Source organism: Dermacentor albipictus, chromosome 3, assembly GCF_038994185.2.
Source record: "Dermacentor albipictus isolate Rhodes 1998 colony chromosome 3, USDA_Dalb.pri_finalv2, whole genome shotgun sequence".
Classification (NCBI taxonomy): Eukaryota; Metazoa; Arthropoda; class Arachnida; order Ixodida; family Ixodidae; genus Dermacentor; species Dermacentor albipictus.
The window spans coordinates 11,450,863-11,476,156 of NC_091823.1; the positions used below are offsets into that span (position 1 = coordinate 11,450,863).

A 25,294-nucleotide genomic window follows, 5' to 3' on the forward strand; every position below is an offset into this window, starting at 1 on the left:
CTCTCACAAAATCTGACGAATTCACGACCCAACAACATGCCTTCTTCTTTAGTGCTGTGCGCAAACACCGTTCCACCCCTTCAATTAACCGCTGCAGACACTGACATGACCTGTCGCCGTGACACAAACATGCGGGCCCGCCTAGAGAAAACTCGCGTTTTTCTGAGCGCTCGTTCGCGCTGGAGGACGCATTCTGGGGAGACAAGAAGAGCCCATCCGTTGGAAAACAAGAGATAACTAGATGGTCATTTATGTGAGCAAACGCCACATTCTCCTTTAGCGGGTTCTTGCCCTGCTCGGAATTGCAGCCACAAATTGCTCGGGTTGCCGTATAGATATGATGGTGTCCTTGCCTCAGACGTATGCGTTGGTATCTTTGCGCGAAACAATGAAGCCAGTGCTGAAGAATTCAACGCTCCTGAAGTGCGACGTATCAAAGTATCTGTAGTGTATACATATTTGAGAACTATTGAAGCTAGTGAATGAAAACAAATATAACGTCTTTTAAACAAGTTCCGGTAACAGCTAAGCACACCCATATAATAATATTCGCTTGTTCACAAAAATATTGGACTCTTCTAATAATGAACACCTGAAGTAACAAATTCTAAAACGTTGGCAGAGCTGGTCCCGGGATATACGGATGTGTTCCAGGTAGAAGTAAAAGATTATGTATTAAGCAACATAGCAGCTTTTTGGCAGACATCAACGTGAGCTAGTTAAGACGCTGAAAACAACAACAATTATATTGGAACGATGCCCTCTGCCAGACCACTTTGCCGACGTTTACTGCACGAGTTAACATCAAAGATTGTCGTATATTATGGCGCACGTGAAGATAAACGGCACCGACTTACATAATGCATCGTACACGTGTCGTTAAGTTGACCTTTCTGTGGCCGAGGTCGTAATGGCCCCCTGATGTCGCACAACAAATGTCTTGGTATTATCTACAGAGCCTATCAGGTAGTCATATTGTGGAGGAAACCGCTCCAGTGAACAACGAAGGTTCACGAACGAACAACGAACAACGAACGAACAAAGGTTGTTCGGGGTAGTCTTCTTACTGCCCTAGAATGTGGAGTGCGTAGGTGCGTAAAATTTGGTCCCCAATTTAAGGGAATATTTTTCTTTTAGATACAGATGCAAAAGAAAAAAAAATTAGAGAAATAAGGCTCATGCAATAAAAATGATGAAATTAGGTGGTACCCTCACTAGACATCCTAACCCTTCCCGCCCCCCACCTCACCTCTAACTGCGAGAAGTAGACCATATTCTACCTGGCATTAGAATTAATGTTTCACGCCCGCAAAATTTCTTAGTTTGATGCCAATCCTACGGAAAAATTGGAAGGCGATTTAACCTCTACTTGAAGCCTATGAAAGACAAAGCCTTCCTAAGCGAGTTGGGGATGACATAGTGGTGGAGTCACTGAGCATCGCACTTTATTGCATCATTTCTCGCGTAAATGGGGTAGGAGCAGCGTCACACTAAAGATATTACAGTGAAGCTGTTGGCCTTTAGTTGGTCGGAAGTTTCTTGGGGTTCTCACCCAAAAAACAGCACCACCACCTAGTTAGGCTGCGGCTACTCAGAGAGACCTCAAACGGCAGCTGGAAAAGGGCTTTGTGTTTGGGTTTCCGCGTAAGAGAAATATGTTTTCTTGCATAGTCGAATTGCTTTGTCGTGTAACCAAATTACAATCCCATGCTATCATGTCTGCAGGTTCTGTCTCAGTCTTTAAAAATTTTCTGACGCATTTCACCTTGAGGAATTAAGTTAGATCAATGATGCACTTGCGCTAAGCGGAGAGCCTACAAGATAAAGGTTGTGTGCTGTAGTTTCGCAAACGTGCGTGCGCGCGTGCGTGACGTGCGCACGCAATGTATCTGCCCTTGATACGTGGGCGGCCTGCCCATTGCATCTCTGGCACAGCGTGTGTTGAGACTGCAAGCGACATTGTAGCTATAATAGGGGCGATTGGAATCTATTCCTTTTATGAAACAGACACCGTCGTAGTCAGTGAACACACAAAGGCAGGGAACAGCGCAAAAGCCTCGAGCTTCTCGACCGTCATGCTTTTGCATGAGCGGCACACACTGCTTCTCCAAGTATCGATAATACTCTTCACTACATTCACTTCCCTCTCCGGAAAAGAGTCATCCTGGCGACTTAGGAACAGAACACGACAGCAGGGTTATATTAGGGCTTTAGCCAGTCTATGTGCACTATCTCACGCCCTCGGCGTAGTAGATCTGAAGATGGCTCAAGCGGGTCAACGACGTAATTCACTGGGGAAGTTTGCTTGACAACACAGTAAGGGCCGTGGTACTTCGAAACAAGTTTCTTCGACTGACTGGGGCTGGTTGACGGGATCCAGCACCATACAAGTGAGTCGGAGGAACAAAACATTGGAACCTTGTAGACAGCGCGATGGTGTTTCTGGCGTCGCTGATCAGCAGTGGTGAGGGAGCGAGCAATCTGGCGACACTCTCCAGCGTATCTAGTGCTGTGAGAGACTGTCGTTGACTCACTCACGTCAGGGTGGTACGGAAGGATGTTGTCTAGCGTGCAGGAAGCCTCGTGTCCGTATAGTAAGAAGTATGAAAAGGTGGTCTACGTAGCAGTCTTATGGGCGTATGTAACAAAGGGAAGAACGCTGTCCCTATTTGAGTGGCCGGAAGCGACGAACATTGCCACCATATCACCCAATGTTCCATTAAATCTTTCGGTCAAATCGTTCGTTTGAGGATGGTAGGTAGTGGTAGTTCGGTGAAGTACGTGGCATTGCTTCAGAACCCCTTTGACAACGTCCGACAGAAAGACATGCCCTTGGACGCTAAGCACCTCACGTGGTGCACCATGCCGTAGAATGATGCGTTCTAAAATGAAGGAGGCAACGTCACTTGCCGATACAGATGGCAACGGCGAAGTCTCTGCGTATCGCGTGAGATGGTCGATGTCAACGATTATCCAGCGGTTGCCAGTAGGAGTGATGGGAAGAGGTCCGTATAAGTCGATGTCGACGCGGTCAAAAGGGCGCGCAGGATATGTCAGCTGTAGAAGAGCGGCTCAACGGCAGGGAGGCTTCTTACGGCGCTGGAAAGCGAGACAAGAACGTATGTAGCGGCGAACGAAGAGGTATGTACATGCCGCGCCAATAGTAGCAGAGGCGAAGTCGGGTGTAAGTTTTCAATGCTACTGCATGTGCGCATTGTAGGTTAGCGTGGAAGGTGGCGCATATGTCAGAACGCAGTCTATATGTACTTATATATATGCCTGAGTAGTTCCCAGGACAGCGCCTCTCGGAAAGGTTTTTCAAGTCAGGTCCTAGGTTGCATGATATATCGCAAGATGACCTCGCAACAAGGCAATTTTACAGCGGTCCAGACGAATAATCAGAAGCACTGCTGTATTATGGAACTTTAAAACAGTGTCCCCGAATCCTAACACACACCAGAGAGTTTACGTCGTTTGGCTTAACTACAGAACATCAACTTACCTCTTCGGCACAACTTGACAGAATAGATCTACGGCAAAGCAAGACAGATTTACTTTCCAGTGGCTATTAAGCATATGAAAAAACTAATGTTCACTGCTAAAGATGTAGTCATCTTGTTCGAGCATTGCATAGTTAGGCTATAAAACGAATGAACACCTTTTTCAACTTCGTGAACTGCACTAATAGTGCAGTGTTAACGGTTAATGCAAATGGTAGGGAGCGATCAGCGCTCAAACGAAACATATCATGTATACGTACTAACATCTATCGATCAGTGCGATACTTCTCAAGTTTTCCACTACAGGTGGATTGGTGGGGTATGTTGATTTCCATGTTGAATGTTATCAGCCTTTCGAAGGAGTTAATTCTTAGTCCGTAGTGGTCATTTTGTTTCATAACACCCATTAGGTTTACTGCATTAACACAAAAGGCATGTCTGTTCATTCCAATAAAATGAACCAAACAGATGACTTGGCCGACCATCTTTTGCCGCCAACGTATTTATATGACAATCGTGATGCCACGTGCTATTATCGTATGGTACTTGACTTCATTTGAAACAATTGATACTGGACCGTTGTTTTCTAAAAAGGAAAGAAGTCGGCGTTAGGTAATAGGATAGTCCCAGTGGTTGTTTAGTGGATATGGCGTGTTGCTGCTGAGCACGCGGTCGCGTGACCGATCCCCGGTCATGGCGGCTGAATGTTTATGGGGACGAAATGGAAAACCTCATGAGCACTCAGATACAGGCGCCCCTCAAAGAACGCCAGGTGTTCAAAATTAATGCAGAACCCTCCACCACCGTGCTTCTAATTTCCGCAGTGTTCCTTTGGGATGTTAAATGTTACGAGTCTGTCAATAAAGGATGATAGAATGTTTCTTTCATTATTTGCAAACATCCACCCCAGTTCCGACGCAAGCTTTCGCCCACTCTATTGCCAATGCATCAAGAATAAGAGAATGGGCGCACGCCTGAATCAATACAGCCACTGTCGTAGCGTGGTGGCTCTGGCATTGCGCTGTTACGACTCAGGGCGCGGGGCTGAATCCTGGCCACAGCGGCTACGTTTCGATGGGCACGAAATGCAAAAATCCCATGTGCCGTTCATTGGGTGCTCGTTTAAGAACCCAACATAGTCAAAATTAATCCAGGGTCTCCCACCACGCTGTGTCTCAAAATCATATCGTGGTTTTCACACGTAAACTCCAGAATAAAACATTTTTTTGTAGAATAAGTGTTCACTACTTCACTGACAGTTTTCTTCTGAGGTAAGAGCCTGCTTTGTGACAAGGCTTCACCAGAAGCGGACCTTCGAAGGCAACCAGTACGGAAGCTCTCCCAAGTAACAAAGGACCTAATAAAGAAACAAAAAAGAATGAAAGTGTCAAACTCAAGAGATAAGATAGAATTCGCGGAACTGTCAAAACTGATCAACAAGGCGAAAAAAAGTGATATTCGAAACTATATAGTGAGAAAGACTGAAGAAGCCGTAAAAATTGGACGCAGCCTGAAATCAGTGAGAAAGAAAATTGGAACAGGACAAACCAAAATGTATGCACTAAAAGATGAGCAGGGTACTATCATCAACAATCTCGAAGATATAGTAAGAGCACCGGAAGAATTTTATACTGACCTTTACAGTACCCAGACGACTCAAGAGCACTCTATTCAAAACAATAATGAACAGGATACAGAAACGAATCTTAAAACTAGGGATGAGGCCAGAAGGGCCTTGAAAGACATGAAACGAGGATGAGCGGCAGGAGAAGATGGACTAACGGTCGGTTTAATCAAAGATGGAGGAGACATCATGCTTGGAAAACTGGCAGCTCTTTATACGAAGTGTCTCGACTGTAAGGGTCCCAGAAAACTGGAAGAATGCAAGCATTATACTAATCCAGAAAAAGGGAGACATTAAGAATAGAAAAAATAGGCCAATTAGCTTGCTCCCAGTATAATATAAAATATTTACCAAAATAATCTCCAATAAAATAAGGGCAACACTGGACTTCAGTCAACCAAGGGAACAGGTTGACTTCAGGAAGGGATACTCTACAATGAATCACATCCATGTCATTAATCAGGTTATCGGGAAATCCGCAGGGTACAATAAGTTTCTCTATATAGCTTTCATAGATTATGAAAAGGCATTTGACTCTGCAGAGATACCAGCTGTCATAGAGACATTTCGTAAAAAGGAGTACAGAACGCTTATTTAAATACCTTGGAAAATATCTACACAAGTTCTCCAGTGCTATTCACTGCGTGCAGGATAACGTTAAGAGACAGAGAGCGGTTTGGATCAAAGAGCAAACGGGTATAGCCGATATTCCAATTGACATAAAGAAAAAAAATGGAACTGGGCAGGTCATGTAATGTGCCCGTTAGATAACCGTTGGACCATTAGGGTTACATAATGGGTACAAAGAGAAGGGAAACGCAGTCGAAGACGACAGAAGACTACGTGGAGCGATGAAATTAGGAAATTCGCGGACGCTAGTTGGAATCGGCTGGCTCAGGATAGGGGCAATTGGAGATTGCAGGGAGAGGCCTTCGTCTTGCAGTCGACGTAAAAGAGGCTGCTGATGATGATGAGGTCATGTAAAGTGTGGGGTTGATAACCAGGCTACTATTAGAGTTACTGAATGGGTGCCAAGGGAATGGAAGCGCAGTCAAAGACGGTAGTAAGTTAGGTGCGGTGATGAAATGAGGAAATTTGCAGTTGAAAGCTTGAATCAACTAGCGCAAGACAGATGTGATTGGAGATCGTTGGGAGAGGCTTTCGTCCTGCACTGGAAATAAAAAAAGGACGATGATTATAATGATGATGAAGAATATTTTTGTTGCTACGAAGCATTTTAGCGCTGTTATTTAAAGCTTGCACCTTTGAGAAGCTGCACAATTTTTAACGAAAAAATAACGCCACGCTTTTTTTAATACTTGTACTATCTTATACGTACTTCATCGAAGAAGTATGTAGTTTACGAATACACTTGCCTAAAAATAAGTAAAAAATCATGATAAATAAAAATAATAATAAATAATTAAAAATAAATTTGAAATAACTTGAAGAAATGTGCCAAGAATGAACAACATACACATCTGCGTGGCCTAATGGCGTCTCTGGAGACGCAGGGTTTGCTTATGGAAAGCTGCCTAATCTAAGGCTATACAGCAGTGCTAACAAGAAAGGTGTCATTATTTTTGTGGAAGACAGTAACGAACCTATGTCTTAGGAATGTCTATTTGGACTTCCACGTGCCTCCCGGCCAGCCTGCCTCACTCCCTCCACGCGCCGCGCTCACACAGTTATATTCCTTCCTGCATCACTTGAAATATGTTCTTTCTGTTCTTCAGGCGAAATACCTAATGAAAACTGGTGCTGGGGCTTGCTGTTGAGAAATAAATGAGGGGGGAAAATCTATACGGCAGCACAAAGCCTTGCTATTTAAGCCTCGATTTGACTTCCTGAAGACAAACACATACCGGAGCGAATGTTTGCGACAGGATTAGGCATTTGTCTGCTGCAGTAAAAGTATCCGGAAACGACTTAGCGCATCCTAATGTAAAGTGGACATAGTTTCCCAGCAAGAACAAGTAGGAAACGCGCACCTTCCGGAAGCGATCGGTATAAAAGCGGATGGACTAGTCAGCAGTCGAGTTGAGCAAGAGACATTTACAATATATGTGAAAAAAAAACAACGATTTGGGATCAGAATCGGAGTCGTTCCAGTCATAGGGAACTGTTCGATGTAAATATAGTTGTTTTAATGAAGACACGAAAAGATATAGGAGTGGTAAGGAAAATGCTCTACAGCTATATGCACATATTGCGTCATACTTGATTAGCTCAAGCAGGCTGGAGGACCATTTGTCATCACCCCCTTTGAACGGGCGATGCCAAAAAAGGTCATTACCATCATCGTCATCATAATCATCGTCACCGTCAACAACAACAACAACATCATAGGGAGCAACACTGTTTTAAGTATGACTTGCGTGAAGGTTCTCTACTTGCTGTCGCCGTCGTAACTGCGCGTGCTTGTTCTTTGTGTCGGTCTTGTAATCGCGTGCGTGCGCCCAAAAGCTTGTGAAATGCTGCCACAACGGTTCGGCGAACGCTGAATATGGCACCTCAAAATAATGTGCAAATGATGCATAATAGTGATATTTTTTTGCGGAGCTGTTATCTGGATTTCATGTGTATGATTACATGCAGTTATTTCAACTAGAAGTGCCAAAGTGATCAGGAAGTGCATATGAGGAATCATAACGAAATGCTTCGGAATTGGAGAAATAAGTGTCCAACACTTATTACTTGTCTCGCGTCGGTGCCGGCATGCGCGATTGCTTTAGTATGCGTATATATATATATATATATATATATATATATATATATATATATATATATATATATATATATATATATATATATATATATATATATATATATGTATCGAGTGCGATTGGGACAAGCCATTGTCGAAATGTTCGTTTAGCGACTGTTTTGTTTCCTGACTTGCAGAGCAGCAGAGCAGGGTGTCACACAATCATCGGGGGCTATGATATTTCTGCCGGTACATTAGCTGTACCAAACATGTGGAGTCCTAACAACGACTCTGCAGCTTTGAATAACCCGTCCCAGTTTGACCCCGCATGTTTCCTAATCACTGACGGAACGGTGGTGGGCGAGAAACTATCAGCCATTATTCCTTTCAGTGTGGATGCGAGTTAACAAGCTTGGAACAGTTAGTTAAATATAGGCGTGTATAGGAATGGTACCGAGGCTCAACAAGGCAGCGCATGGCGGCATCACTCCCTTTCAGCTGGTTGCAGGGTTGATCATATTTTCAGTTCGCACACAGTAATAGCCAAGGCCAAATAAAATAGGAAAGCGCGGCAATCAGGAAATATAGCTGAACGACCTAGAAACTAAAGACGTATCCTTAGAATATGAAATAAAGCACCTGAAAACAATGAAAACGCATTGTGAAACAAGTGACGTTATCAATAAAAGCTATTTCGCGAAACAGATACGGATGCAAATTACCAGGCTACAATATAACTGCCTCCTTCACTCAAGTGATTGACGGAAAGCGTGCAAGGACATCTACTCCTTAGGTACGTTTACGCGGGCTTGGTAATTCAGTGAAACGATGAGATAGGTCGTGCTACTCTATGTTTTATTCCGAGGAATTCGCTTCTACGTTTCCACCAACAGCTGCGTAGAAATATGCTGACTTGAAGTGTCATTACACTAGCCCCACATGACATCCGCCGGGCCACGATAGTACAGTCTTTTCACTCTCAGCTAGCAACTCCTGCTCAACAGTTAAGAGCAAGCTTTAGCTATATGGAGTTTCTATCTGAATACATGGAAATTCAGAAATCGCAAATACCCAGTTTTCAGCTCTGCATCTGAGCAAATAAAATAACACGATATTATAATGCTGTAAGTTGTACCTAATAAAAAATCTTAAGCGGACACAAATTAGTGTAGTACAAGCTGCTCTGAAATACACCACCAATTTTGATTACAAGTTTTCAAAACTTCGTAAACTGCGTCATCTACCACAAAATAACTAACCTTAATGATTCCAGCAAGCTTCAAGATGATCTGGTTAGTATATCAAATTGGTGTAACAAATGGCAAATGCAGCTTAACACAAATAAATGCAAACATATGCGTGTCTCCTGCCGCTCTACCCCTTCTGATCCGCCCCTCTATTCTATTAATGGTACTGTCCTGTCGGTTGTTAACTCTTATAAATATCTTGGCCTGCATATTACTAGCAATCTTTCATGGAACATGCATGTTGAATATATCACTAACAATGCTAACCGAACATTAGGTTATCTAAGACGTAACTTTGCATCCGCTCCGACCTCACTAAAGCTTACCATGTTCAAAACGCTCGTCCGTCCAAAATTAGAATATGCGTGTGTCATATGGGACCCTGCTCATTCCAATCTCATTAATTCACTTGAAAGCATTCAGAAACGGGCAGCGCGCTTTATCCTCTCTAATTATTCACGTCATTCTAGCGTAACAACCATGAAAAAAACATTAGGTCCACCTGACCTTTCCTTACGTCGCAAACATTCTCGCCTTTGTCTTTTTCATAAAATATACTACCTCAATCCTTTCCTGAAAGAAAATCTCTTCACCAGACCCAGCTACATCTCATCTCGCATCTATCATCAACACAAAGTTGAAGTGCCAACTTGCCGCACTAATTTATACCATTCTTCATTCTTACCAAGAACCGCCACTGCATGGAACCGCCTTCCCGCCTCCTTAGTCACCATTTGTGACAGCACCAATTTCAAGCTTGCTGTTCAAAGTGCCTTATAGTTCCTTCATTATTTTTGTTATTTTTCTCTCGTTCTGCAAGCAATGTACTCTACCACTCCTTTCTGTTGTGCCTGCCGGCCTTGAAAGTATGTACAATAAATAAATAAATAAATAAATAAATAAATAAATAAATAAATAAATAAATAAATAAATAAATAATGTAACAATTTTGTGAAAGCTGTAAGTGGATAGATCACATTCCTCTGCTTGAGATACTCTATACAGTAATATAGTAGTACCAATGTAGTACCCTCCACACAAGAGTGGAATTTGTACATTGGCCGAACGGGCAGATGTTTGAATGTGCGTCTCCAAGAGCACGGTAATAAAGGGGGCAATATTTCCACAGACGGTCATCTGGCGGTCCACTGTACAAAGTGTGTTGCACAACCACCTTGCCATCCCCTGCTCGATAAGACGGTCATTTTATACCGGCACTGCAAGAGCCTGACAAGAGAAATCAAGGAAGCATCTGAGATAGCACGGGCAGGTGATCTGTGCCTCAGCAGGGCGTCTGTGGCGTTATCAACTACAGAGCTCAAATTCATGGCATGACGGCATGTGGCGTTTTTGTTAAGTATTTATGTTCTTCTTTCCCTTAACAGAATCATTTGCGTATGTATGCTCCTCCGCTGTGTTGAAAGTTAGCACTTGTCCTGTCTAGTCTTTGTCGGTCGTCCTTCCCGCGCTATATGTGCGCCACGGGGAATGCACCGCTCTGCAATGACAAAAAACATTCCTTAAGTTTCTCCGAGGCTGAGCGGAATCAAATCCACGTCATAAGTTCTCAAGGACACCAAAGTGACCCTCTAGCAGGCTGCGCCACAAATCCACTGGCCATGTGCTGCTTTTCAGTGAACATCTTTCACGCCATTGCTTTGGCGAGCTGCATCATGAATGAACTGGGTACATGCCGCTCTAAAATGGACCTCTCACCATGTTGTGCCAGTGAGTATATTCTCCTGGGTGTGCAGAATTCTAGAGAAAAATTCTCAGCGTTCACAGACACACACGGACTTCTCGGCCGCACCCCTAGGTGGCGCAACATGTCAAGAAAGAAGCGCCAGAGAGGGGCGAGGTTGCCGCATGACGCGCTTTTAAGTGTTCGCCCTGCATCGGCGCGCCGTGCATTTCGGAAGCCAAGCGCAGGCTTCGTAGCAGCGGCGCTAGATGGCACCGTGTGTTTTAGGAAAGCGCGAAAGAGGAGTGCCGTTGGAGTACAGGCCTCATACATAACGTATATACTCGTGTAATGGTCGCATCCATGTATAAGCCGCACCCTTGATTTTTGAGAAGGTTGACAGTGTTATCTATTGTGTTGTACGACAATTCCGAAGCTTCTTTTTAATCAGTGGATAAACAAGGCTGCCGTGCCGAGTTTGCGGCGCTTCCGGTTAGCAAAAGCACAGCCTACGAGATTTAATGGCTGCCTCCGAGACGCTGTCGTAGCTGGTCTCTTGGGCGTCAACATTTATTCCAGCCGGCAGGAGACGCGCTACGGGAATAGCCAGATTTTCAAGGGAAAGAAAAGGAGAGGTATACATAAATGTTAGATAAAAACATGTATAGCATACGTGAATAAAATAAGCAGGCTTGGCGATTATTTTCACTGCCCCGTTTGAAAAGGGGATGCCAAATCATCCACATCACCTTCTTCATCATCATCAGCATCATTACTATCATCATCAGCATCATCAAGAATAGCCAGAGCCACTACAAGCGACTACATTTGTTCAATAAAGAGAAATACCACCGACAATAGTTACGAATAGAAATGTTGTGTCTTTTTCTCCGTGTGATGCACGGCCGCACCTTCCTATTTCACACCAAATCTCGAAAAAAAAAATGCGGCCATTACACGAGTATGCACGGTAACTCGTTTCGACGTGGTAATTGTTGCTATCTTGAATCAATGCTGAACGTGTTACCGTCGACAGTCATCGTGATGTGCGTTCTGCCAGTTTTTTGGGCGCTAGCGGTATGTCGCGAATAACACCTAATTTTCAAGAAGAGAGAACGAGAGCAATTTATTAGCGGCAAGGCCGAGAAGTAAGTTTAAGCGGTGGCTTACTCTGGCCTGCTACACTTTACTGGGGAATGGGAACGGGGAGTGGGACGGCGAAAGAGATGGTCATATTCAAACGTTCTAGGTTTGCTCAATAGACTATGCTCACTGCAAACAGATTGAACGTCATTGAGAGAGAAAAGCGTTTTGCGATATCGCGCGTCGTTGCTTGCGAGTTTACAAAACAGCAGCAACATTTTCCTCATTGAAGTTTAAAACAAGATCTCGAGGCCTTTTTTCTTTCAGTCGTTACAGATCACACAGAGATCAGAAGGAACCTTTCTCTTAAAGTTTCGCCCATTCAAAAGCTGCCGAAAAATGTTAGACGTTTTGTAGAATAACGCAGAAGCGCAGTAGCTGTACTCTGGCTACAGACACCATGTATGATATGGTAACAAAATTCTATCATGGGCTACCCGATTCTAAGCGTTGAACACCGGGTATCACAATACCTTTTTCCAAGCTATCGTTTCGTCTTGCACTGTAGCAGTTCAAGGCCCCTCGAGTGGGGCCTAGTTATATTTACTTAAGGTCCTTAACTCGCTCTTATCACATGGAAAGGTGCAGAAGAACAAAGTAATGGCGTCTGTAGATAAGAACGCGGGCAGGCTAGGTCGGGCTCCACTGCGGTTGCCTTTACGCCTGAGAAAAGGACGACGCGGGTTATGCGGTGCCTGCCAGACTTAGGCCAGACTTGCAGATTTTGATATGAAACACATTGCTTTTCAGGAATTTTTTCCCAAGGTAAGTACATTATTTTGCTATAAATCAACTGCACGTAACAGGCACGTAATTTTTCACAGTTTGTCTCTGATATCGCTGCATTTCCCCAGAATTAAAGTGATTGCTGATGCAGAGGAATTTTGCATAACACAGCGACATTGTTAATCTCTGCTGCTGCGTGGAATTTTGACAGAAGCGCAATGATAGCTGAAATGAGAAAGCTAGCTAGGAAAGACGGGAGCGTCCACACACAAGTTCACATTGGCACCGTTAGACGAACGAATGTCAGGCTTCAAGCTATCCTCGTTAATGAAACGGAAAGATTGCCATACACTTGCCAATAGTCTGAAAAACAGCCTTTAAAATCTAGATGCTTGCGATGCCACACGAGAGCCTTGTTCACAATGAATTAAGAAGCAGGACGGGTGTGAGGCTATGTGCGGTGGACTATATGGTGTAAGGTGTGGGCGTATTATCAGGTTAAGTTTTCCATCGTTTCGATGCAAATTACATGCAGTTGTCCGAATATGTAGCGACTGAAGATGAAGGCTTTCCCTCAACTTTATTTCACTTATGAGGACGCGTGCGTCTTGCCGAAGCATCTAAGGACACGTTGTGTCAGCATGTTCCGCAAGGGCACTGGTGGCCCCTCTGTACTAGTTCACTTCGTACCGTTTTTCGCCATGATTCTTCCCGATGAGACGAGATTTCACCAGGCTCTCGACTTCAACCGGCCATAACAATGTTGCTAGCTTGCTAGAAAGAATTGCTGATGGATTGTTACGGAGAATTGAATATGCCACCAAACTGTCATTTGAGGAGAATAGTAGGGCAAGGTATGCCGAGATTGATCTGCAGGCAATGTTCACAATTTGTGAGTTAATTACGGTGTCTTGAGAAAAAAAAACAACCTTATACGAGTGCTTAAAGGCGTTATAAAAGCCTTATACACCTGCTCATTTCGCTCATGACTCCTCACACCTGGTACATGCCAACAACAAATTATTTCGCAACAGTTGTTCTTTAAATTTAATAGGGTGCAGTTCAAGAGTTCCAGTAGTTACGTACTACGTACTTACGTATTGATGTATACATTTGAGCGCAGGAAGTCAACGTTAAATACGCACCTGGACGTCGAGCTTAGCCATGATAAAGAGAGTGTGGGTTCTTTAATGTCATTTGCTAGCTAGGCTTCGCAAGCGAATACCTTCAATATACTTGTACAGACCATGATAACACCCGTTTAACCTATTGCCATGATTTCATGATGCACAAGTTCTAAGCTTATTGCGCGTCATCATCTTTCGACTGGAAAGTGGAGCTCTGGAGAAGGAATTTCTAGGGCACTTGGAAAAAATTGCTCGGCTTCAATTATTACGGTACAAAGAAGTTGAAGATAGAGTTTTGCTGCGCAAACAGCTTTGTAAGCTTGCGTAAAATAAGGACGTCGCACTTTCAAAGCTAAGAGACACAGACACAGATAAAGGTTTTTATTGCGCGTCAAGGAACGTTTTCGTATCACGTCCACAAAGTTCACTGAAAGAAACCAACTCCATATCCCCACAATTGCCTTTATATAATTCTTCGAGCTACCCTTACACAAACGTACACTTGCAAATGCGAGTGGCCGTGAGGTTCTGCTGTGGAGCTCGAGGTCGCAGGCTCAATTTCCGGCCTTGGCTGCCACATTCTGAAGGGGATGGAATGCAGAAAAGTCGCCTGTTTACATTTCGCTGCACGCTTTTAGCTGATCCCAGGTAGTTTACAATATTTCAGAGCACCTCACGATGGCGTTTCTCCTACCTTCTAATGTTCTTTGGAAAGACAAACCCCATAATTTTATTTTCGAAATCTTATTCAGGAAGAAGAGAACTATAGGGACATTTACAAACATGTGTGTTGCTTTGGAACGTTAAACTGCACAAGTTGATTTGGTCTTTATGTGGAAGTCACGTATTTTTCTGTTGGTTAAAGACTTCTCGCGGAGACAGTTCAACAAATTTTAATTTAGTGATTGCTTGGTTGCTTCTTTCATTTCAGGTTGCTGCTTGGGAAGGCAACTGGTCAGTAATTTTGGCCTGCTCGGCTGTCATACTTGGTGGGCTGCTGACGATAAAGAACTTTGCTTCAAAGAGCCCACGCGTAAAGGACAAACGCTTGCCACCTGGCCCAAGAGGGATTCCACTACTTGGGTATCTTCCATTCATATGGAAACCGTACCACGTGGTGTTCCAAGAGCTGAGTGAGAAATATGGACCAATCATAAGGTGCTGTTTTTTTACTCACATACTTCGACATTGATCAGCTACAACACATCCTCCGAATAATGCCAAAATTCATCCAATGACTGCTTGAAACCAAAAGTAACTCCCCAAGAGGTTAGGCACACCTAGTAGGTCAAGCTGTGTCGGGTTATGAAGGGGGTTGCGCAATTCATTTATTGACACAATCTCTATTATTTATTTACCTGAGCGAGAGCGCCTACGGAATGGCTGCATGAACAACAGCAACCTTGTCGCAAAAACAGCGACTTGGACTGGCACGCGAATGTTTTCCGCAGCGGTCAGTTATACGCAGCATATATCAATCATGGATTTTTGCATGGTTTACTCACAGGGTTGCTCCTCCTTAGGAAATTGCGTGTCCTCCGAAGCGATAACTATTTGGCCTTGTAAATCAAAACAAGAAACCTTATTGCCTCATACATTGAGGCTGCATGCAAGGCACAAGACTCAACAAAATGTGCTACATTTGCCAACGGAAGTGCACAATCAATTTCACTCGATCTTGCACTTCTGACACCAAATACTCTGCCCTTGCTGATATCAATGAACCGGCTTTGTGCGATAGGTCGGCAGGACTTAGCTCAATGTGAGAATCTCCATCCGCGAAAGAGGAAAGGCTACCGATAGTAAGGAATGCGCTGAGCTCGTAAATGACCTGCGAAGGAATTAGGTTCCATGTTTGCTTAACGAAAGCATGGCAGTGTGACACCGCATCATTAAAACTTGACGTTTGCAGGCTTCAGCTCGGAATCAAGGATGTGGTTGTACTGAACGACGTGGCGTCCGTTCGAGAAGGACTCTCAAATTCTGACGTCCTCTATCGATCCAACGATTTCGTCTTCAATTACCTCGACGTGAATGGTACGAGACTCAATACATTCGTATGTCCTCATCCTCATTACTGTAGTTTCTTTATGCGAGTCTTGAAACTGTGCTGGCTGCAGTACACGAAATTTGATGTCACAACTCTTAAAATTTTTTTCTAAACAGGCATTGCTGCATTGAACGGCGAAGCATGGCTTGTCAACAGAAGATATTGCTTTCACGTATTGAGAAACCTGGGTTTTGCCAAGAAATCTATGGAAGAACATATTCACGTAAGAAAGTCGGTGGGGCGTTTTCTTGGTGTCCCTTTCTTTATTTTTCTCTTATTTGTGAGTACTGAAATCTCAAGCCGTAACCTCACAACTTCTTTGAGCTTGAACTGATGCCGGCATGTGTATCATTGTGCCTTTTGTTTCAATATTCAGGAAGAATTAGAATGCTTCCTGCAATTTCTGGCATCAGGCAAAGGACAACCAATGCGGATAGCTCAGCCACTCGCAGCCAGTGTTGCCAACAACATCTCGGCACTGGTTTTTGGGCGGCGCTATGACTTGGAGGATCCCAAGGGTCGCTATTTCGAGGGTCTGCTCAGCATGTTTCTGCGCAACGCAGACTTCTTCTGTGTCATGGATTTTCTTCCTGTGGTTCGCACACTGGCTTCTTACATTCCAAACTCGAAGTTGCGCATCATGAACTACGTAATGAAGGAGCTGACGCAGCATGTCAGGTGAGCAGGCTGATGTCAAGACGTCCAGAAGGGAATAGAGAAACACTTTTACGAGTGGTGGTAAAAACACCCTCATGCCCAACTGGTGCCGGCGGATGTTGTCTTGTAAAATGCGAGGGAGAGAGCTGGAGTCCGCAGTAAACAATAGAGCTGACACGAACGTAGTACGCACAAGCGGCTCAATCAGCCAAGCGTAGCACACTTAAATGACCCTATACGTGCTTCCTTGTCTTTTATTGTATCTGAGTTGTCCGCAATTTGTTGCCGACTTCGTTGCGTTAGTATGCGCGTATGCGCTTTATTCTGCATCAAATTACTTCAAATGAATGATTGTTTGCATGTAAGATTGTAGCGTATTCACGTGCAGCAATATATATATATATATATATATATATATATATATATATATATATATATATATATATATATATATATATATATATATATATATAAATATATAGGTGGCAAAATTCGGTCCACCGACCTTTACTGTTGGATAAATAAACCAATGATAACCGCGGGCTTGTGCCCCTCATCTTTCTAAATACAGTTGGCCCGTTGAAAAATTCTGTCACTATATATATATATATATATATATATATATATATATATATATATATATATATAGTATCCCAGCTAACCTTAGCCAAGCTCTTAAAAAGTGACCCGTGACGTAGCACACCTGGCGGTGTTTTTCATAACTGAACTTTTTGAAGTATTTTTTCATAACCGAATTAAGCAATTTTTAAATGATTGAATTGAGTACGCGAACTTTGATAAAAAAGGAATAATTGTGTTTTAAAACACCTGATTTGGTTGTTTTCAGTCTGCTATGTCACGCGTAATTATTTCTTCCGCGTTATAAAAAAAAACGCGCTAAATATGAAAATGGCCGGATGATTACGCATCCGCGCGCCGCGACATCAGCGGTCCCAAGCGTTGCTCGGGAGAATTAGCTCTGCTCAGTGCAAATCTCGAAGGCCACGGCTCAATGCCTTTGTCCTCCCCCTCAATGCCACTGTGCATTGCACTGGCTTCGCGCTTCATGCGAATACAGTAGCTCGCAGTTTGCGGGGACTAACGCCAATACCAACGCCTCGCCTCTCTCACGTAGACACCGAGCCAGGCAGAAGAGACGCAGCAAGAAAAAGCGGAAACGTCTGTATCGCAAAGGTCCTTTAGAGAAGCCCGAGAGTGGAGGAAACGCTTCTATATATTGTTTTGTGGCCTATTCGACTAAACATACGCTGGAACTCCCAGATTTATTTCCTAATCTGTACATGGCCGCTGAACTGCCTACAGCACTAGATGTGTTGTGGTTTGAGCAGACTAGGCATAATTTTGTAAGTGTTATTTCGACAATGCACACAGAGAGAGTACGCCGCGCATGTTTTGCGCATCCCAGCGACACGACCAGAGCACAGAAAACGACGCCACGCCGCAAGGCTTATGGCAGTATTATGGCGTACTACTCCCGTTGCATCCCATCGTACTTACACTATAGTGAGAGTAAACAGAGGTATCGCCAGAGATGGTTGGCACTCGCTCTCGTTTGCCACTTCAAATATTACAGCACTCTCCCGCTCTTTACAACACCGACACCCACCATCAACGTCGTGGTAATAGGCAAAATCTGGTTCAGCGGTATTTCGTAGCAGTCGTCGATCAGGATTAATACAGCTGGTCGTAGTTCAATCTTCTGTATATTTTCTTTTGTTATTTGATGAACGTCGACTTCAGCTTTCACCTTCCCAAACATTTTCTTTCTTTCTCGTCATAGAAATTCAGGAAGCATCAAAACTATGCAGTGAAAAGTGCCGTTCAATATATTTGTTTGCCTAAGAGAGCAAATTTGAATGTCAGGTGGGCGCAGAATAGTTTTTCAGCTGCGGGACTTCATTTCAACGGAAAGCATTATCGCTAAAGTGACTCACAAGACATCCTGCCATGACTTCAGAGTGTATTCGGCGATTTTAACGGAGTGAAGCCGTTGCGTCTTGGTTTTTAGCCACATTCATTCATGGATGCACTAATTTCCTCGACGTTCCAGGCAGAAATAACATTGTCTCGTCTTTATTAAAACGTAATGCTTTCACATAGAGTGCTTGGACCTCCAGGCACAAGACTATAGTAGCGGGAACTGCACCGATTTCACAGAAATCAGTTGGTCATGGCACTTTACTTTTCAGAGACGCAGTTAAAGAGCATGAAGGAAACATGGACTACTACGCAGAGAGAGACTTCATTGATGGATACCTGAGGAAGATACAGGAAAACAAGGGAACTGATTGTCACTATACGAGTAAGTTGTCATTATTCCTTTTGAGCCTTAGGTCAAAAGGAATAAAGTGCCAGTTTATTTGACAACATATCACTCTCGCCTGACGAGTTTTCGTCGAACTTTGGACTACGAGTAAGTGTAATTGTTTGTCAGGTTGGTGAAACGTAGCTATTAGAAGAGAGGGTGCAAATTAGAACTCATACGCAGATGAAGTATAGAAAGGGCAAGGGCCTGCTGAGTATGTGTGTTAGTATTCGCCTTTTCTTATAATACAAGTAAGCAATCCTGGTAAGCTAATAATTGGTTTACCGGGTGTTTCTACGCCATAATTTATGTTATTTTGCCGCATATTTTGACGTTGTAGTGACGGTGAAAAACACAGCAATAACAGTGAATCACGAAACTCTTTACTGGCTGAAGCTGTGCCCAGAAAAACGGGTCGCCCTCAAAGCCCAACGATAGCGGCGAGCGCACTCGGCAATCGTCGAAAACCTGCAGGGGCGGCGTGCACAACATTTAGTAACGAAAATAATAAAGAATTTAAGAACGCGTTCTTCAATGTACCATAGACAACGCCAAGTCCGCACGAGAACGCATTCTTAAATTCGTTATTATTTTCATTATTAGATGTTCGTGCAAGCTGCGCCTGGCCTGCGGGTCAAGCGTATTCGTTTTTGTACGGCCCTCGTAAAACGTTCCAGTGCAATCATTGGTACCCGCGTGGCTTCCAGAAAGTACTACACAAGTTGTGTCGCGCGCATGCAATGAAAGTACATAGAGTTCGGCGAGAACGTAGGCAACACACAGAATGAGAGATAACATTCCAATAAGTTCAAGTTATCCAAACGCGTCTTGCACTGAAGTTAGCGGGTGAAATAGCCATCGGAAAAAGGATAAAGAGGTGCGCGTGTCAATATTAACCTGTATTTTTTGCAGGGTAATATATTTTTACTCTTCACGCCTAGAAAAGTTATTGTGTATTATTCACAATAATTTGGCAATCGTAAATTTGCCCTATGCTTTGGTGCCGAAGAAAAACTCGTAAAATATTAGTAAGATCTTAATCATTAGTAAGATCATTAGTAAGATCGTTAAAACAAAACCGCTTATATGCAGTGGCACGAAAATCGTTTTTACGCTATCAGTACAGTATAGTTCTTATGTGTTATAGAGTTTGGTGGTAATGAGGTGAGCAAATGTAAGCAAAGAGGCAATCCCGTGTAGCCTGCACGCCCGTGTGTGTGTGTGGCAACACACACACGCGGGCGTTCACACTTACTGGTAACACACACACACAGACACGCACACACATGGTATTGCAATCTGTTACTTTTGAGTTCGTAATAATTAACGTAACGAATACCAACAAATGTCTTCTTGTTGTAGAAATGGCTTTGAGGTTTGTTCATTGCCTCCTTTACTATATGCCCGCCGCGTTGCTCGCTTTCCCATTGTAGCGGCGGTTCCCTGAGTTGAAGTTAGTTCAGCATAAATTCCGTGAGGCGGCGCTCGTTGCCTTTTCAACTTCCGGCGGGTGTGGCAGCGGTGGCTGAATGCATCCGCCGGCGCTTTATATGCGCGGGCGCCTGTTAGCGAGCGTTATCGCGGGCCTCCGAGATGGTAAGAGATGCCATGTTAATCTCAGAGGCCACAGCACGTGATTGCAAGTTGCAGGCGTTTGCTATGAGAGGCGCTCGTTGCCTTTCCTCGGAGGAGAGTAAAGAGAGAGGGCCGGGAACCGAGCTACCGGACAACGCGGCAGGCATCCAGTAAAGGAGGCATTGGTTTGTTTCAGTGAAATATCTGGAAGGTAACGCGATCAACTTCTATGGTCCATCAACCAATCCTGTGCGGACGGTCATCCTGTGGAACCTGTACATCGCTGCCAGTGACCCCGATGGCCAGCAGGCGCGAGTACAGCGTGAAATCGACTCCGTCGTGGGCCGCCACAGGGCGCCAGAGTGGCAGGACCGCCTGCGCATGCCGTACACCATGGCCTCCATTCTAGAGACGCTGCGCTGGAGGACTTCGTCACCTCTCAGCCTGCACCGAGTGTAAGTGTGACGCTAGGCCAGTGCAGCTTCAAGGGAGCCCTTTAGGGGACATTAGGATCAGTAGGATCAGTATAGGCTGCATGGTGGAGGCGGGTTTAGGTCAAACAGTTCCCGCAATTGCCCTGCCCGTGCTCCAGCTACCCAATGCCGTAAAGCATGAATACAAGGTGTACATAGTAAATTAGAGTAGCGTGACTGGGTAGTGTTTAGGCTTATACTCAGGCGAATGGTGAGCCACGCAAGCAGTCTAGTAGGGAGGCTCGAGCGGAAAGAGCGCACAAAGAGCACGCTAGCTGGTGTGCGTGTCAGTTACGCACTGTTTAATTTCTGAAAAAGAAAAAAATATATATATATATACAAACTGAAGTACTAATTCCAGTTTGTGAAGTAGGAGAAGTGTATGCGTGGTTAGAAAAGTTTACTTAGATGAAATCACTGGTTAGGGAAACACCGTGTACAGTAACCCAACGGAGATTTACGTCAGTAAATCTCGAGATTTCTTTGCAGCAATTATAAGTTGTATAGGGAGCATTCATTCGCGCCATAACATACCTGCCTCATAAAGGAAATTGAATGCCCGCATGAAATGAGACTTTAGAATGGTGCAAAGCTTGCCGAACCGATATAGGGATATAGTTAAGCGAGAAAATTTTGGATTACGCAAGGTTTCGATATTGCCTTTCCTGTGAATGAAGAGTACACGTGCAGCAACAGGCCCACGAGTATTTCATACTAACACATAGTCACCTGCGCGCTATGGATCGACAGCTTTATTGTAGTCCAGAACAGGAACAAATAATTTGTAGATAAACCGAGAATTAATTGATGCTGGGTTGCATTTTTTTAGTGGAAGCTCATCGCGAAAAATTGATTCCTTCAGTGAAATGCAGCAAGAGTCCTTGTGCATTATCTCTGTGCTTGCACCAATCTTTTGCAAGGACTCATTATTTAGATATTTAAAGCCACAGCGCAAGAGAGCACTAATTTCTCACCTAATCTGATTTAGAAACGTGAGAATGGCGTCTCCTGGCCCCTGATTTCTTCTTGTTCACTTCATAGTGCAAAAATTGTCAATACGCTGATACGCCATTAACCCTATCAATACCCCTATTTCTACCTGTGAAGAGGGAGTGAATGTTTATAATGAAAATGAAGTGTTTAGCGAGTGTATCTCCGCCTACATGCAACTTTGCAGGCATTGGGACGAAGGAGAATAAAGGCCCTAGAAGAACGTGGGCAGAAAAAGAAAAGAAAAATTACCGACGATTACGTTACTTCCTAATGCGAAATTTGAGCGCAGCAAATAAGCTGTTTCACCTTTTCGATAGATTGAGGCAAAGAAATCGAGCAACACATGTATGCGCTATCACAGAATTTTTTTTTTATTTTTCACACGTATTCCTTTAACAAAGACTCCACTAACAGTTCTTGACAGTCATGAAGGAAGCTTTGTGGTCGGAGAAATAGGCTGATATATGTTCGACTTGGTACACCAATGCTTGATTCTCAAAGACGAGATCTATACAAGTGCCTCGCGAGATTGTCACAGCCGTGGGACGCGTTACGAGCGAGAGGAACGGGATGTTCTCCCGCATTCTCCCACAACCCGAGACTCGCAGGAAGAGGGGGGAGGGGGGCGGCGTGTACACCCAGCGGCAAACGATGGGGGCAGAAGCGCGCGCAGCAAGCGGACAACACGATAAAGGGAGGAAGGAAGAGATAGGAGCGACTGACTGATGCCGCTGACGCCGATAGTGACTCAACCCCTATCCGCCACACAAGAACAGGGGGGGGGGGGGGGGGGGGACCCTTTCGTCCTCTTTCTGCATGGCGGCGACGGTGTTCTATGCAGTCACGTTATCTTGAATCTCTAGCGGCGTCAGCGGCATCCAGCGGTATCAGTCGGTCGCTGCTAGCGCTGGGGGGATGAAAGGGGGGCGGAGCTGGTTACGAGGCCGACGACAACGCCGACGCGAAACCCAGGAACGGACGCCAAAGAGCTGCGCTCTAAAAAATGCAAGTCGTGTGATGTTATCAGCAGTAAAGTGCCGCAAGTGTCCGATGCGAAGAAAAAGAAACTTAATTCTGAGGTTCCACCTGCCAAAACGACCATATGATCATGGGTCATGTTGTAGTGGAGGGCGGCGGATTAATTTCGAGCCCCTGTAGATTTTTAACCTGCCCCCAATGAACGGGACATGCGCGTTCTGGCATCTCACCCCCATTGAAAAGCGGACGCCGCAGTCGGGATTCGATCCCGCAGCCTGGTGCTATAGCAGAGCAGCACCATAGCCGCTAAGCCACCCCGGCGGGTCCCGATGCGATGAAGTTAGACGGTAAATGTAAAATAAAATAAAATAAAATAAAATAAAATAAAATAAAATAAAATAAAGTAAAATAAAATAAAAGCAGTCTTGATGAGCCGACGTGCGCAACTCATAGTTTATACAGGAAACAAATCGAGGCGATATACAAGACCAAGTCCAGGGCTTATGCGTCATCTGTGAACATGTGACGCCTTTATACCCGTCCCCTTCTGCATCCATCGCGAGTGCCTGCACCCAGCGAGTTGTTTTGAACATGACTTCACTTTCATATTGCAGTGCGGGGCGTGACACAGTAATCGGTGGATACCACGTTCCTGCTGGCACTTTAGTCGTGCCGAACATGTGGAGTCTGAACAACGATCCGGCAATCTGGCGGAACCCATCCCAGTTTGACCCAACACGTTTCCTTAACACAGATGGCACAGAGGTGGACGAAAAGCCGTTGGCCTTCATGCCTTTCAGTGTGGGTAAGTACACAACTGTATGAACTTTGGTTAGAATACTAGCAGGGACTCTATAAGTTGACGCCAGGGATGCTCTAAACGATAAAATCGAAGCTGAAAGTAATGGTCCTTTTTTTCCTACATTTGCGCGCTACGCAGTACCGCCGTAATGTCGAATCGGTGGGGATTATTTGGTGCGCGTGCGTGCGCGCGTGTTTATTTATGACATAGGGAGAGATAGACTAGAAAAGGGATGCTAGCATAAAAGTTAGGAGAGAACTGGGTGTAAATGTGTACCTGCTCACAGCTGCAAGTAAGTGTTCATAGCGCATTAAAATGTGACCGCACACTCCAGGAGTTTGCAAGACTGCAGTAGCGTTCTTGCAGCTCTGTATGTCGATGAAGCCTGGCAACATGCTTCCAGGAACTACCGTTGTGTTCATGGACGATTGATTACCCGCTTACGCTAGCACTGAGAGCGAGTGCTTAGATGTTAAAAGAACTATGTGGGTTTAAACCTTACAGCAAAGGCCGACATATTGGCGAAATAGACGATGCCTGAAACATGGCTTATAGGGTTGTTGCTGTGGCCACGTCGAATGACAGTGCCAACATTGTCCTTTTGTTTCTGTTTGAGTTGTTGCTTACTCCTTGAGGATATACTGTTGTTATATTATAGTATATGAATTTCCAACAATACTCTCTGACAACACGTTTATTTTTACGGTCCCCCCACTGATTTTGTCTTCGTAATATGCGTTTCACAGGAAGGAGGGCGTGCCCGGGTGAAACTCTGGCTCTTATGGAAGTCTTCCTATACGTCACCACAGTGCTCCAGAAGTTCAAGGTCCTTCCTGAAGAAGGAAAAAATATCTCCCTCAACATTGAGCGTGCTCTCCTGACGGTGGTCGACGATACGCAAGGGCTTCGCTTCTTATCACGATAACCTAAAACTCTTAAACGCTCGCAATTGATCTCGTGATGGCGACTTAGGATTAAAATAGGAGCAGTTGACAGAAATATGGTATAATATCCGAATTTTCTGCGTCAGCGCTCTCTATTCTTTTGTATATTATTCGTGCTCGAACGGCCGGATAAAGAATGGCTTCACCTCTTAACAGTATCTTCGCAACCATGTGTTGCAGGGTTCTGTATCCGGTGTAGTTCTATTTATAAAGGGCGTCCCAACTATCACGCACCCAGATATAAGGTTATCCAAATGCCACGTATCTGGAAAGAACCAAACTAATGTTTGCCGTCCCTTGAAGATACTCAGACGATTGTTTTGCACTTCCCCTAATTACATAATCAGTTTTAATTAATTAATCAACTACTCAAATGTTATAATTAAATGAAAAGTGTGAATGAGAAAATTGTAGAGCAACATGAAAAAATCCCGATACAGCTTTCTATTGCTCAATATGTGGTACACAAAATTTGCTACATAAATGTTATAGGAAAGCGGTGCCATACATCCAGAAACTTTCCCACAACTCGAAGGTGTGGCAGGTTCTAGGTGCCACGCAAGTTGGCTGGACTGTGTACGCGCATAAAGCGCGTTGAAAAAAAGTCGGGATGCCTGAAAAACCGCACTAGACCATACGTGAAATGCGCGACGGGTGTTATATACGAGGTACTGCTGAAATGTGGGAAGTCCTACGTGGGTCAAAGGGGCAGATGCGTGAATGACCAGGCACGGGACCGAG

The 25,294-nt window shown here is 44.3% G+C and overlaps 1 protein-coding gene across 1 annotated transcript in view; it reads left to right on the plus strand.

Moving 5' to 3' along the window:
- The first annotated feature begins 12,531 nt into the window (after positions 1–12,531).
- Positions 12,532–25,294, plus strand: part of LOC139057122 (uncharacterized) — a 50,055-nt gene continuing 37,292 nt past the window's right edge. Inside the window, exons 1-9 of the mRNA XM_070534896.1 lie at positions 12,532–12,667; positions 14,687–14,913; positions 15,668–15,792; positions 15,922–16,028; positions 16,182–16,483; positions 18,673–18,785; positions 20,560–20,818; positions 23,422–23,612; positions 24,356–24,533. Coding sequence (XP_070390997.1) covers positions 12,632–12,667; positions 14,687–14,913; positions 15,668–15,792; positions 15,922–16,028; positions 16,182–16,483; positions 18,673–18,785; positions 20,560–20,818; positions 23,422–23,612; positions 24,356–24,533 — 1,538 coding nt within the window. The 5' untranslated portion in view covers positions 12,532–12,631. The remainder of the gene's footprint in view (positions 12,668–14,686; positions 14,914–15,667; positions 15,793–15,921; positions 16,029–16,181; positions 16,484–18,672; positions 18,786–20,559; positions 20,819–23,421; positions 23,613–24,355; positions 24,534–25,294) is intronic.